This window comes from Schistosoma mansoni (genome assembly GCF_000237925.1).
Source record: "Schistosoma mansoni, WGS project CABG00000000 data, supercontig 0177, strain Puerto Rico, whole genome shotgun sequence".
NCBI classification, from domain to species: Eukaryota; Metazoa; Platyhelminthes; class Trematoda; order Strigeidida; family Schistosomatidae; genus Schistosoma; species Schistosoma mansoni.
The window spans coordinates 539,924-556,124 of record NW_017386061.1 but is presented as its reverse complement, the minus strand read 5'-3'; the positions used below and the strand labels follow the sequence as shown (position 1 = coordinate 556,124).

At 33.5% G+C, this 16,201-nt stretch overlaps 1 protein-coding gene across 1 annotated transcript in view; it reads left to right on the top strand.

The window, feature by feature from the left end:
- Window positions 1-359: 359 nt before the first annotated feature.
- Smp_199010 (ras GTP exchange factor, son of sevenless,putative) overlaps window positions 360-16,201 on the top strand; it is a gene marked incomplete at both ends in the record, with an annotated part of 41,906 nt that continues 26,064 nt past the window's right edge. The window contains 7 exons of the mRNA XM_018796020.1: window positions 360-440; window positions 1,666-1,742; window positions 6,999-7,618; window positions 7,724-7,908; window positions 10,347-10,673; window positions 12,499-13,030; window positions 14,820-15,203. Coding sequence (XP_018646943.1) covers window positions 360-440; window positions 1,666-1,742; window positions 6,999-7,618; window positions 7,724-7,908; window positions 10,347-10,673; window positions 12,499-13,030; window positions 14,820-15,203 — 2,206 coding nt within the window. The remainder of the gene's footprint in view (window positions 441-1,665; window positions 1,743-6,998; window positions 7,619-7,723; window positions 7,909-10,346; window positions 10,674-12,498; window positions 13,031-14,819; window positions 15,204-16,201) is intronic.

The window sequence follows — 16,201 nt, the reverse complement described above, 5'->3', positions numbered from 1 at the left end:
TAAGTTTTTGTTTTAAAATATCAAATTGTAGTAACACTAAGTGATAAATTATTTTGTCATAGCTATTTAAAATTGTATTTATAACATTTTAGTAATGTAAAATATTACTGGTGTAATTCAGAGTTAACATACTATGTGGTGGAAGCTCTTAATATGGTATCTCTCCGAGTTATCGATCTGTAAAACGAGGTTCCTTAGCCCGTGTTTATTTGAATAAAAGTTGAACTAAAGAAGTGTTATAGACTGAGTAGTGATAGTGTTTGTTTATATTGAATATCGAAGTTGCTTCTATTGATTATTATAGTGATAAAAGTTACTTAATAAATAATTTTGATTATTTCAATTTCATCTATACATAGGAATTCAGTGGACGTTTCAACTTTAATGTATGCATTTATATCGTTGCTATAGCTGAACATGTGATCGGAAATTTTTTGCAGGTAAATGATTCATTAGACTATTTCACTATAATATTTATAATTTGTTGATACTGTTTCTCAATACAGACTCCGTAACTGCTTAAAATTTTTCATTTCGTGCTAAAACTAGCTAGACATCTATTAATAATCAAGCCAACATTTTAGTCGCATGGTAGGACTTTCCAACTGTATGGAGCTGTGGTTCATTGGCACAAGGATTTGATTTCTAACGGGTGGGTTGTGGTTCGACAATTTTGCTTTTGTCTGAACTTGGATAACCTGACAGTATGTGTCGTTATCTCCCAGGAAGTTAGCTTATAGCATTGTATACATAAATGTACATGTGGTTGCCATTAGATATCTACACATACATTTGCTATGTATATGATTCAAGCCCCATGGCGATTTGTAAAGATTCAAAGTTTTGAGTGGATTCATGTTTCTGCCACATCTTTTTTCTAAGTACTTATAGTCCTCAAATATTTTCTGCTAGTCAGTTATGGATAACCCAGGGTCTGTTATAAATATGTATCAGTTCAATGACCACACTTCAGATCTGTACGACAACATAGAATCAACAAAATGGAGAACACAGTGATAACAATAGTCGTATCGATGGTAAGGGAAGAGTAAATGTCCGAGATGTAGTTTAAAACGAACTGATACTATTGAAAAATGATAAGTATTAAATAACACCAAACACGTAAAATGAGGAGTGAATACTTATATGTCAGTACAAGTGGTTTTGAGTCATGTCACCCAAGGTCTTCAAGAATTGATTACGGTTACCACGTGAACATCACCTAGAAATCTACATTTTCCCATGTAAATCAGGCTAACAGACTTTTAATTCACAGTCTTGATTTGATCACTTCTATCTTCCTTCCAACTTACTTTTATGCCAGCCCAGTATAGAGTATCGAGGTAGGCTGTGGCTGAGTACTATTAAACGTGTCTCATTCACCTCGATAAATATAGGTTCACTACCTTGTTTACGAATTTATTTAAACCTTTAAGTTTAACATAAGTAACTCTACCATACATATGAAATGCTTTAGATACCTTTGATGCGACTTAAAAAACTACTGTTATGTTTAAGAGAGTACTATTGCTCTGTTTACTCACTTTGTCAGACAGATATTTCTATTGAGCCTGGGGTACATTGAATATAATTAGTGGGTTTGCTGAAATCAGATATCATTTAGTCCGTATAAATGCTCTCTGTACTTGCATATTTCTGTTTTAGGCCGCTATTTGCTACGAAGATAAAGCTCTGACTGAAAATGTTATTCGTGCATCAACTGTCGAGGTGATTTTTGTATTGTTATTATTAACATTATCATCATTATAATTGGATTTTTATACATGGGTAACTTTTGAAGTATCTTTTTCCACATTTCTCCAGTACGTTAGTGCTAATCGAATTTTATTTATTTATGTACATAATCTCGTTTAACCGACCTGCCATATTCACAATCATCGTCCACTTTCTTTTAAAATGATGAATTGATCACATGGAGAGAAATGTGATAAATCCAAGGATGTTTGTTCTAAGATGACAGTGTTTAATTGATGAATTGAATTACTTATGGTTTAACAGCAGAATTATAGGCTTTTCGGTTAATTTCTTCAGTATTATAGAGTCACCAGTTAAATTCATCAAATATTTTAGCCTCAGATGCTGCTTCCTTATTTTTATTCACCGTTTAACAATTTTCGTATCATACTTATAGTTGTCCCATCCATTCCTTCGCTGCTTCATTTTGCCTATCTATTTGGTTTTCTGTATGTTTATCCCCTCGATGGGTAGCTAGATTATTCATTTTTTAGGAAAGCACTTTGTGTCTTGAGAAAAATCAACTAGCATATATCCGAAATCACTTTTCAAACTTTTAAACTGTGCCCGTAAAAAGACGTTTGATCTCATAAAGACCACTTCTTAAGTGGTTAGTCTTCAAAACCATCATATAGTCCCTTGAACAACTGGAAGTTTTATCATACAATCATAATTAGTATCAATTAGCAATAAACTTGTTCAATATGTATTCATCTCAGCTTACTGTTCAACTGTCGGTGGCTGGGATGAAAAGTGATTCCAAATAGATCAAATTTGATTTCCAGCTTCTAGTGAGCTGTTTAGTCAAATCAGCGTGGTAGTTATTCTGTACTTATTATGCAGGTTAGGCATAAGATTTGCTACTCAATAAAGTGTGGTATTGAGACAAATAGAATTATGCTGCTATTTTCACATAACCTTACAATTCATACGGCTTTCAGTCCAATCGTAACCTGATCGAGTTTAGCTAAATTAAAATATTTTTTCGAATTCAGTTTACTACTTTAACACAGTATCCTATTGTTATAAGCTACGGTGATTGAATAAAAACTAACAATATCATTTGGTCACAGGAACTAAAATTAATATGGGAAACTTTTAAAATTATGATCTAATACAACAAATCATGATCATCTACCGACGTTATATATTTCTTAAAATGTAAACAAGGTTATTTTTTTCTCTCAACAAATAACTGAACTCATAATTCATTCAAATTAGCTACTCTTCGGTATACTTGTATGATGATTTAATTTCATCCATACCTACGCTCATTGTTGTTTTGAAATTTCAGACTTTGGTCCAATCTCTTTAGTCGTATGTGGTTTTTTAGGTCATACAGGGATGTACTTTTGTTTAATTTAAATTTATCCGAGTAGTAGCCAAATTTTCTATTGATTGGCCTCAGTTCAGTTACGTAGTGTTTATTCCGGGCATCTGAATGTTCTTTTGTATCCCTTGCATTAAAATTTCTTTTTGTAAGTAAACCATGCAACTATGAATATCATACAACCTATCTATCTACTTACTGTGAAAATAAAATACGTAGTGCATATTTTTCTCACAAACAAAACTAAAATCCATCTTCAACACTATTTATAGTTAAATTATTGCTTTGAAAGCATACTACTCTAGTTTTTAATTACATTTGATAAAATTACTAACTTTGTTACACTCCTTATAATCAAAGCACTTCACGTTAGCCAGAAATACTTATGATGTCCAATAAAGCTAGAAGAATGCATCGAAGTACTTTCACCTAATTAGTGCCTTGAGTAGATTTTTAGTAAGATTTAAAAACTGTTGTATTTATGTTGTTTATTAACCTAATCAATGGAAATATAAATAATCACTAATATCAAAGACATTGGTAATTGTAAAGCATAACATTTTATTTGTATAGGCGTCCTAGATTTGAAAGCAAAGCTTGTTTTACATTTCAACTTTCTGATTTTGTTAGAAGTCCAAGGGCTTTTACTTTACCGAAACTTAACAACCAGTTTAGATGTCTTGGGCACAAGCGTTTTGTGTACTCAAGTTAGCAAAAGTTTACGGCTCTGTTTGTTTACTAGTTCATACCTTATTTGGTATTTCAGTACGGAACGTGATACAGTGATTCATTATTCACGCTTTAGATACCTGAACAATTTTATTCAAGAGTTTATAAATAACTAAATTGTGTACAAATTTAAGGTATTTTTATGTGTTTCACGTTTATTAACCATATTTACGGATTATGTGATTATTTTACAGAATGAAGGTGGTCCAGTGAGGGAATAATGACGCAATAGATAACTTTTAGTTGTTTTAAAATCAATTTTCTGCGAACATAAATTTAGTTATGTATATTGTGTATAGCTCCTCTGCATTTCGACAGTATAACATTTTAAATGCTCTTAATCCGCGTCCGAATAGTTGAAAAGAGATATATCTTTAAATATCTATTAAATTATTACGTGCAGATTTGAGTATAAGATATTTAAGGAGCGAAATTTGAGTTATTATTACTTTGTACTTTGAAATGTTTCGGAAAATGGCTCCTTACAAGACTATTTCTAGCATAAGTTGATGGAATTCTTTTTAAAGATGCAATAATTTAATATAAATTAAAACATAAATTATTACTACTTTTATTACTATATTTTATTTTCTGTAATGTAGAAATTGTTTATCTTGTATCGAGATCGTGTTAAACCGCGTCGTAGAATGTTTGAACATCGTTTAGCAACAGCTAGTCTTTTTCCTCAAGACTATGATAAGTAAGTTGAATTTGAATCATTCCTATTTATTCACTTGGTATTGTTTGTTTGAATCTTCCCATTGAATTTTAGGACTGCAATTGATCAGTCTCTTATTGGTATATGTGCATCCTGTGCGTATTGCCTCGATATAGCTTTAATTCACAAGCATTATAAGCAAAGATGGATTTTTATTGACAGTGATTTTTGCCACAATTTGGTCTTAGTTATAAAGAGCCATTAAAAGACAATTTATGGGGTCAAAATAAATTTTAAGCTCTGCCTCAATATCAAGTATTTTAAAATCAGTTTGGATCTGAACAATAGTTACTTAGTTTTACTCGTTGTATGTGCAATAAATGATAACAAATAAATTAACTCATTCATCAAGCACTTGGGTTTAGGCTACAATTATAAGAGCTAGTGATACTACCCAGTTTCCAAACCGAAGTAGGAGGAGAGGGGTTTGAACCCAGGCCTTAGTGTCTGGAAGCCAAACGCCTTAACTACTAAACCACCACTTCGCATTGTGTGTGTATGGTCTAGAGGAATTGTACAGATTTTAGTACTTTTTATAACCTGTTAATGTAATTCCCAATCTGTTTAGTGAAACAATTTTTTAAAATTTTTCCAATGTCCTACACCTTAAATTGAGTGCTAGATAATATATATTTAAGGTATTAAGTGTTTCAAAAGTAGTCATCATCACAAAAAGTGGTTTGCTTTGTAATATGATCATTTACAGTAGAGAATAGTATAGGGAGCTCATTTTAATGATCGTAATTATTTATTAATTAGTATGAATATGATTTCGCTATCCTGTTGTAATGCAGTAACTTTACCCTATATATATTTGTCAAATACAATATGATGGACTAATTGACTATGGTTTTATGAATGAGCAGATTGTCCATTGAAATTGTTCATAAGTTAAACATATGCATTTCCCATTCGGTGTTATTAAATACGAAAACACAAAATTTTTGGTAAACTACAAAATATCTTTCTGATGCTCAATCAAAAACTAGAATGAACTTATTTCTCATTTAATTTTTTTCACATTAGCGGTTTTGGCACTCCACTTTCAAGCTACGGGTTCTAAGCTCAAACTTTCACTCTAATTATTACAGTTTGAACATCCAGGTAGTACCACTACCCTTGTGTACATAAATCTGTACCTGGTAAACTAGTTACAACCTTACTATCATTTCTTTCTATCAGTGCATCCCATTGTCCTAGTTTTGTCTATTTTCTGTTTGTATTTTTTAATACCAAAATAAGGTCTAACATTAGTCCATGAATTCATTGACTTTTGAATTGAGTTGTGTAAGTAAATCCAGACTTAATAATCGGAAGTTCGTGCAATTTTCATCACCAATGTTTGAAGACGTTAGGTAGTATAGTTTAGAATCGGTCGCAATGTCACAGATGCACTCACTATCTGCCTTGAAATACTTAAAGTTTTTTACTATACAAATTCACTCTCTGCTTGAATCCTATTGTCTATACTTAGTGTTTTCGACTACCGCTGGTACTGATACTCGCTGTTTCTGCCACTACTACTACTACATCATTTGTCTTCATAGTTTCATCTTGTGCTTATGTTGTATGGCAACTTGAACTGATTCATATATACACTAAGTTCTATGTTTTGTACAACTAAGTGTTTGTTTATTTATGATGAAATGGTTCTTCGGGGAGAAGTCCAGACAAGTTAGCTGGACGAAACGTTGGAATTATTTATATTTCAATCGCCGAGACTATTTCAAATATAATTTTTCCACATATAATGTATTGTTTATATATTTATACAGTTACTAAACATTTGTATTATTGTATCATTATATTCCGTTAATTGCAAACTTTTGTTTAACGTATAAATTACTGTTGTAAGCTTTATCTTTTTCAAGTTATTGGTTGTTAATTATTAACCCATTATTTAGTTCAGTTACATTCACAGCTAATGTGTACGTACATTGTAATTTCCTATTTATGTTGGTGTGTTGTGGTCAGGAAATTACGCTACATTCTTTGAGTTATATAATCAACTGCCTAACAATAAGCTTTCCAACCTCTTCTTCTGATTATACTTTGTGTTGGAACAAGCTTGAGGACCAGTAGGCGTTAAAATTTCAGTCGATATTCATTTAGTTAATACATTATTAGTAAATTAGTTTATCGGTCTTACAGGCGAAATATTTAATAAGTGAACCTGATAATTATCTCTTGCTACAATAAGTAACATAATCACACTCAGGGACAACATTAACTAATACAAAATCGGTTTATTTTTTCGAGGTTATAACACACACATTTTTCGAGTATCTTGATACATCGCTTTCTGTTCTCGTAGTTTATAACAGATATAGCTGGATTTTATACAGAAATATGACTTAAAACCGTGTATATGCATTTTCACTTAGTTATATAATTCGTTATATCAATAAGTAAATGAATATCTTTTATTATTTGTTTAAGGATTTTTAAATTTCCTTTTTTTTTCAGATGTGTTGATGAATTATGCAGTTTTCTGCATACGTGTTTAGAACAAATGAATTTATTGATACGGGTATTTCGTGAACCAATATTATCAGTGAATCCATCGTCATCAACAGCAGGAACATCATCTTATGAACAACAAACAACAACATGTACACATACCAATGAAGATAATACACAAGTATTATTTGGTAACATATTAGATGTGTATAATAATATGCGTATTTTACTGGATACTATTGAAGCAGAAGATGAAGATAATTATTCGCCAAATATTGTTAAATCTAAAAATAATTGTACATTGTTAACATCATCAACAACGCCATCATCGGGAATGTTGAATATTGTTAAACCCCTGAATACTTCTAATAATAGTACTCTTATTACTAGTGGTAATGATAAAACAACTTTAATGGATTCATTATCTGAAACACTTACTACACTTGAATCAATACCAGAAAAACGATTCCCTAGTGATGATGATAGGAATGAAATGAAAAACAATATTGAACACAATAATGAGTGCAGTCATAGAAATATCAGTAATAATAATTCATCAGGATCAATATTTCATTCACCCACTTTAACTGATCATACATTCTCAAATGATGATAATTATGATGATCGTTATCGTCGCCATAATAAACCAGATTCATCGATCAACAATCATAGTAATAGTGGTAGTGGTAGTAATAATAATAATAAGAATAAAACCTATCCTAGACGTTTAGTTGGTATTTGTTTAATTGAATTGGCTGAAGATGATTCGTTGCATGCATTCAGTCGATATGCTAATATTGTGCTAGATTCTAACTCAAGAGATCGTGTTTGGAATTTAATTGAACATGAAAATTATGCACAAGAATTATGTCAATTAAGTAGAACTATTGTGCACACAGCTTCATTAAATAATAAAGTAAGTTTATTTTGCATCTTGTTAAAAAAGTGTTGATTTATGTACGATGTGTATGTTGGTGTGTGTGATTAAAATCAGTCAGTCAACATCAAACCTGACACAAAAGAGCGAGACTTGACAAAACTGAAATCAAAGATATTGAAGTGACTGTATAAATTACGGTGGTAAGTTAAAACATAAGTCTCAGAAAAAAATAAGTAAGGATACCGCATCTGCGTAGATGGTGGCTGAGAATGGATAGCACATACCACATCAACCTTAGTCTATAAGTTTTATAAACTTCATCAACTGATTTATCAAATGTGCTTGATCCTCAGTTTAGTCTTAGCATTATTCACTCGGTGGTTTCATCTTATAGGAGAAATAATTTGAAAACATTTATGGTGAGATATTAACAACCTGCACATAATCTGTAATTTCGGAGACTGTTTCACAGCCGTACGAAATACAAACGTAGTGTTGTGCAGTATAATCTTTCTTTGTTTGACAAATAAATGTTTGGCTTGCACTGTAGACGAACTTTACAAAATTGAAACAAACTTGTTACGTCCTTGATCTGCCTACGCACTAATATGCAGAGGATAACTTGTTTAGATCTGGAAGTGAGACTAAGTACATGGGGTAGAGAGACGAAAACTATCCTATCACCTGATTGTCTGATAAGCAGGCGATAGAGAGAGAAGACAAGTCAACGGGAACACTACTCGATTTATTATCAACTCTGATTTTTAGTGTAAAATGTTACATGAATAAATAAATGACTAACCAGTTACTATTCATCCTTTTCATGTCTGCTTCCGGTTCCCGACACAATGTGTTCTTCGGCCTTCCTCTTTTCCGTTTTCTTTGTGCCTTGACTTTCTGTGCTGTTGTTGGGCTGTTGTTAATTGCTGTCTTCTTGTTCTTCCTTTCTTGAATCTTGTCCAGGGTTCCCGTAGAGATCCATCCTTTATGATGATGCTTGTTGCGACCCAGAACCTCCTGACACGTTGAAGCTAGTGCTTCTTTGATCCCTTTTCAGTTGTCCTCCATAGTAGTTTCTTGTTGTTTCAGTAGATCCTGTAAAGCTTGGAACCTGTTGTTGAGAGTTATCATGAATTCATTGAGTTTGTTAGTATCTCGAAGGGAGGCTGTACTGAACCTTTGTACTGCTGTTTCCCCAGTTGTTCAGTGTTTCTTTAGCTTCAGTTTCATCTTGGCCACAATCAGCTGGTGGTGATCTGCAGCTATGTCAGCTCCTCTCCTGGTTCTCACGTTTTCCATTGTCTTTCTGGATGTTTTACTGATGCAAATATGATCTCTCTGGTTCTCCGTGGTGTGATCCAGTGAGACCTATGTAACTTTATGTATGCGTCTGTGTGGGAATATTGCGCCGCCTATAACCAATTTATTGAGTGCACATAGGTCTGCAAATCTCTCCCCATTTTCGTTTCTCTCTCCCAGTCCATGTCGTCCCATGATATCTTCATATCCGGTGTTGTCCATTCCAATTTCGGCGTTTAGACCTCCCATGAGGATGTTGAGATCCTTTCTTGGGCACTTCGCTATGATTGATTGCAGCCTCCCATAGAACTGATCTTTATTGTCGTCGTTGCTATCATTGGTGTGTGCATAACATTGGATAACATTCAATTGTGATCCCCTCCTTCTTTGTTTTGAATGATGCTTTGATAATTCTGGATTCATGAGATTCCCATGCTACAAGTGCACTTCGTGCTTGTTTGGACAGTATTAGAGCAACTCCGTGAGTGTGTGGAGCATTTTCCTCTTCGTGACTATAGTACAGCAGTATCTTTCCCGTATCTAGTCTTTGTTGTCCAGCTTGTGTCCAATGGATTTCGCTGATTCCGAGTACTGTCAAGTTGTATCTCCTCATTTCCATTGCTATTTGACTAATCCTCTCGGTCTCTCACATTGTCTGGACGTTACATATGCCTATAGAAATTGTTGCTCTGGTTGTTAGAAGGGGCATCGTCCTCGTGACTTCCGAAGAATCTCACCTTCCTCATCATGCGGCGTCATAATTCTTCCTTGAACTCGGAGGTCAGAGTTTGAATGATTTGAATTGTTTATCCTGGTTAGCGTTTTGTTTAGCAATTTTGTTTTCTAGGGGATGGGGTCGCTAACTCCATGTCCATCCCTCCTCCTTTGTGTGGGCTTCGGACCGGCAGCAAATCTAGAAGAGCAACTGGCGGAGTTGTCCCTTAAATATTTCCATTTAAAAAAATAATTCATGTATTATTCAAAACTATATTGGTAATATGTTTGCCAAATGCAAATAAACACAGAGATGAGAACCATCTCAATTATGTAGGCTTATTTTAAACAGTTTAGGAAACTTAATAATTTCACTTTAAATTAAATAGTTAATAAATTTTAATGTAATTTATCATAGTTATATTTATAGTAAAGATCGTTTTCATTTTTTTCTTTTATAGTACCCTGGATATAATTTCTTTTCATCTTCAACAACAACAACAACTCCAGTGGTTGACTTTCATTCATTTACATGTTTGCATTGTCAGCATTGGGATACAGTTGTTAGTAAACCACGTAGAAGATCCACTTCAACAACTGCTACCCCTTTAAATGATGACAATAATTATTTCAATGTGCATAATAATAAAAATACTATGTCCACTTCTGTAGATTCAGCAGATAAATTTGATTTGACATCGAATATGTCATTAAATCGTCATCATCATCGTTCACCTCATTTATTGGAAATGAATACTACATCTTATGCAATTAATTGTAATTATTTAGTAAATGCAACAAGATACTTACTTCCACGAATAATTCTACTGCCAATATTTCATTTTTTTTATTTTCATGAATTAATCGAGGTAAGATAAAGAGAATAAAATTTATGAATAACTTTGAAATGATTTTAATCTATTTTCTTGTCAAATAATTCTAATCATTATTTGACAATAAATGTAATCCAGTTACTACTTATTAAGGCTTAAGAGTAATAATAATTCCTTAACTGATCAGTGGATAGAGGATACTTTGAACTCACAACTTTCGTATGTATATAAACAAATTGATTCTGATCACAGTCAGTGCTGTGATTATAATACATTCAAATTTTTAAGAATTTTTGGTTTAGTTCATAAGTGCTTTGTACTAAAACCTTGTTCATTCGTTGGTTGAGATTTCAAAATGTGTCCCTAAAACAAACTCCCAAGCTACCAAATTATTTTTCGTTAATTGGGACCTTTGTAAGTCTCCGTTAGTTTCTCCTATTGTAAATTCACGATGATGACTGAAGTCATCTGCAATTATAATTATTGTCATTATTTTGTGTGTTAGATTTGTTATCCAATCCTCTTTAAACTAACTTTTATTTCTTGCATACCAAAACTATCTTTTTATTCATCTGTTTTCCAATCATGTAATTGACGTAATCTCTCCAAATCTGGTGTGCGTAACCCATCTTTCGAGTTCTAGAGAATCACCACCTCATCTATGTGTCTTCTGTATCTATTTTCAAGTGATCTGAAATTTATGTAAACTTTTCATATATATATAATTAGAATAGAAGTTTGCGGGGACTTATTAATTTTAATGGTTGAATTCATGAGTTTATCTAAGCTAAACCATCATCGAAAACCCGTAAGCATTGGACGGCCATTTCGTCCCAGTATGGGACTCCTCAGAAGTGTGCATACACGATCCCACACACGGGACTCGAGCCCAGGACCTTCAGTTCCACGCGCGAACGCTTAAACTCTAGACCACTAAGCTCGCCGTCATCCAATTGTGTTAATGTCTAATTTCAACTAGTGGCGTTCAGCTCTGTCTGTTATTAGGCAGTTATTCACTAAATATAATAGATGATGGTTCCTCAATATCGTGGATTGGTTGATGTTAAACATTAACACCGTTGGATACCGGCTCCGTAGTCTAGAGGTTAAGCGTTCGTGTGAAATTGTTTGTAGGATAGTTGCTATAGTGTTTACAATATCAATATCACAAACATTGACTTTACCAAAATCCACAAGTTAAACACTGAGAATTTCCTAAGCTCGAGTGTGAAATAATCTATAAATACATGGTCTTAATAGTATTAAAATGGTTGTAGCGTCTTTTTACGGTACTCGCAATGTGATTTTAATCTAACATTGACGTGCGATTAGAAATACTTTTGCCCAAGTAGATGAATTCGATGAAAGGAGATCCTAGTTTGAATTGCTTTTTCGCAAATTAGTAATCGATAGTTAATTGTTTAGTTTTACTGAGATCACTAGCCGATAACCATTGAGAAACTGGACGACTGCTTCGTTTTATTATAGGGCTCCTCAGCAGTGCGCACTCACGACCTCCCTACAGGGGATCGAACCCAGGAGTCTCAGCGTCGTGTGCCAGCACACTGTCCTCTGGGTTACCAAACTGGGACCAAATAGTTTACAACTCTAATTTCAATTATTGCACAACATTGCACGACCATCTTCCATTGTTTTCGGTTTTTGATCTCAATAACATTCAAAAATCTACACAACTCCCATACTAACTGACTGTCATTAAATTTTATTTTTTTAAAACTGAAATGACTTTCAACCAATGTTCTGCGTTATCTTTTCTCAGACGTTACATCGGTGTGCTTATGATGAAGTTGATCGGGCACGTTTAGAAGATGTGCTTAGTATGTTGAGAAAGACACGGGCAACATTAGAACGAGATTTAGCTAAACATCCATGGGTTGCTTTGCATTTAGTACGACTGATATCAACTGGTCAGTTGACTGACCGTTATCGTTCATTATATTTAAATGCTGTTTCTGGTGCTTCTTGTCCACCAAGTCCTGTGAATTATACGGCTCCACCATCACCTGTTGGTCTTTCAAATCAAATTGGAAGTCATGTCTCATGTGCTTCTATGTCCAGCACCAATTGTAATGCTTCGTCTAGCAATATATTCAATTATCATAATACTCATCATTCTACACCAACAACAGCGATAACGACAACATCAATATCGATTAATTCTACTGATCTATCATTCACATATGGCAATACTGTTCAAAATAAAGCAGAGGAAATTGAAAAACTCTTAAGTAGTAAAGATAAGTTAATTATGTCAAGTAATTATCTTAACACACTTGGTGATTTTGTGATGGGTAAGTAGTTTAATTTCAAGTAGTATATTCTGTTATATTTCTTCCTATATGAATCAGTTCTCATTTTTCGACATTCATTCTACAAAATTATACTGTTAACATTGCAGACTTACCTAGGTGAGATAACTATTGGAAACCAAAATTCACTAGACATTTGTTTCGTTATCATAAGTGACTTTTCAGCAGTGCTTTTCTGCGACTCCAGTAGGGATGAGACTTAGGACTTTCAGGGCTCGTGGGGATGCTTAACTTTCGGACCACCAATTTTGTATTGTTATCAAGGTTTGATCTGAGAGTTTCAAATGAAATGAATTGCTTGTAATGGTGAAATATATTTTCGTAAAATCCTAACGAGTTGAAAATTGAATCTTCGACGTTTTGCGACTTCTTGTAAGTCGCCTTTTCGGAGTAAATAAAAATGTAACCGGATTAAAATTATCAGAATTTTAAACAATACAGAGAAACCATTGTTTAGTTATATTAAATATATTTTGATTTGTTCCTCTGTGCCATTTAATTTGATGTTAAATTTTATTTGGTTATTTTTTCATTTCAACCTTCTACTTATTGATGTATAAGGATGTATTATTTCCTTATACAAACCACTTAGTTAACGTCTAATGGTTTACAATTTAGTTTTCAATACTAGAGCTCCAAGATTCTTCACTATTAGTGATACCTATTTATCACTTAGCATAATTGAACTCCACTGGTCACAGCTTCTTAATAGAATTCTGGGGATTTTTCTTCACTGGTAATAAGTGGATGATTATTGTTAGCATGGAATTGACTGAAGTGATATTACTTGTTTGAGTTGTATTTATTGCTAACAGCTACAACAGTCTAGTTATAATGTTTTTCATATATGGTCAAATACATAACATCATTTACATTGTTGCTCAATTACGCCTGTTACCGCTCATGGAGAAGCATAGGCCGCTCACCTGCTCTCTCCATCCAACCCTGTCCTGGATAATCCTTTCCCGTTCTTTCCAGTTGTTATTCGTCCTTTTCATGACTGCTTCTGATTCTCGACACGATGTGTTCTTCGGCCTTCCTCTTTTCCACTTCCCTTCCGGATTCCAAGTAAGGGATTGCCTTGTAATGCACATTGGTGATTTCCTTAATGTATGTCCTATCCACTTCCAACGTCTTTTCCTAATTTCCTCTTCAACTGGAAGCTGGTTTGTCCTCTCCCATAAAACGCTGTTGCTGATGGTATCCAGCCAACGAATATTGAGTATCTTGAGTGGAAAATTGTTTATAAATACCTGTACCTTTTTGATGATGGTTGTAGTAGTTCTCCACGTTTCAGCTGCATACAGTAGAACTGTCTTGACGTTCGCATTGACTACTGTGATTTTGATGTTAGTTGACAGACAGTTGTTTTGAGTTCCGTATGTTCTTCAACTGTAGGAATGCAGCCCTTACTTTGGCACTTCTCGCTAAATTACAGGCTTGAATTTCATGTCACTCTCTGTTTGAATACTTTAGTGGTACCAGTAGCACTCAAACTTAAAACGCAGCTTAAGTCTGAGTTCAAACATTTGTCAATGTGCTACTTTATTGATCTTTATGATGATTATAGGTAAGGTTAACTCTTAATCATAGAAAACATTGATAAATTGAATTTCAGTTTAACTAAACAAAGTATACCATCACTGTCTTCTGTTTTTGTGCGTAATGTAATTTTTTTCTGTTTTATTTCTTAAGTGAAATATTTCAGGCATTATGAATTCTAGTGCAGTGACAACTTTTTTACTATTATTTCCACTTTTTTTCATTTCAGAAAGTCGTATACATTTACGTACAACTGATTCGAAAAAATCATCCAGTGAATATATCGCCTATTTATTTACTGGTCTCTTATTAATTTGTAAATGGCAAGAACGTCGTTCAACTCCATTAAATCCGAATTCTGTGCAACAGTCTATTTTACGTATTAAATATCGCATACCACTTGATTTAATTCATATTACCGATTTACCTCCAATAGTCCAACCAAATTTAATTGGTTATGTTGGTCATAGTGGTCCAATGACGCCGTCTTTAGTTGGCGCTGCTGTTCTAGCTGCCACATCTTCAAATAATAGTTATTCGCATAATAATAATAATACTGCATCTAATATGAACCCACATGAAGAAACGCCAACTACTGGACTATCAGCATCAAGTAAGATTTTGCCATGTTCATTTAGTTATTTCTTATTATCTGATAATGATGACGTCATTTTGATTATCTTCTTTTAAATTCCTAGTGAATGAAAGGTTTGTGTATGATTTCAATCAAGTTTTTAATTGTCCCATGAAACAATTTGTTATGTATAGGTATTTCTCATTTATTCAATATCTTGGTGAAACTTTATTGTAACATTTTGTGGCCCTGAATCTGACTTTAATTGGATGAATGATTGTTATTGAGTGATTGTTGTCGAAATATATATGTCGCCAATCCTCGTATATAATCATCGACTTGAATCACGTTAGTGAATAATGGAATTTAATAAGTCAAATACGAGAATAGATTTTTGAATGCGTATATTTTATACACTCGTTGGTCCGGACAGGCAATCAGAGGGACGAAGAAAAGAAAGTGAAAAGAAAGCGAAGCGAAATGACTCGCCGTGGAAGTATGTGAGCCAACTCGATATAGTCAAGCGTTAATTGATATATATATAGTCAGATAAAAATAAGTAAATAGGATAAGAAATGTACACATACGCTTACATAAAAACAGTCGAGGTTGATAAGCGAGTAAAATTAACAAATGTGACTCAAGAAGAATGAATAAATTGGCCTATCCTGAAGCTAGAATAAACTATGTGGGCCTAACATAGGACCAACTACTACAAAAAGATTATTGAATAATTACAAACCTAGTCATCTCTGAGGTTGGTCATGTTTCATTTTAATGTTTTAACTCTTATTCTTTTGTCGATCAAGACTACATTTAATCAATTAGTTGTCATCTTTTAATGGTTTAGTCTTCGATGGAGTTTTGTTCTGTGAGCCGGATGGTTTGATCGTGGAGATTTCATCGTTATCCTAAATTACATCACAAACTCCAGGTAAAAGAACTTCACGACCAAACCATCCAGCTCACAGAACAAAACTCCATCAAAATCATCCACTTGAGCTGCAAATCTCGACCACCTTGGTTTATTTTTAGTA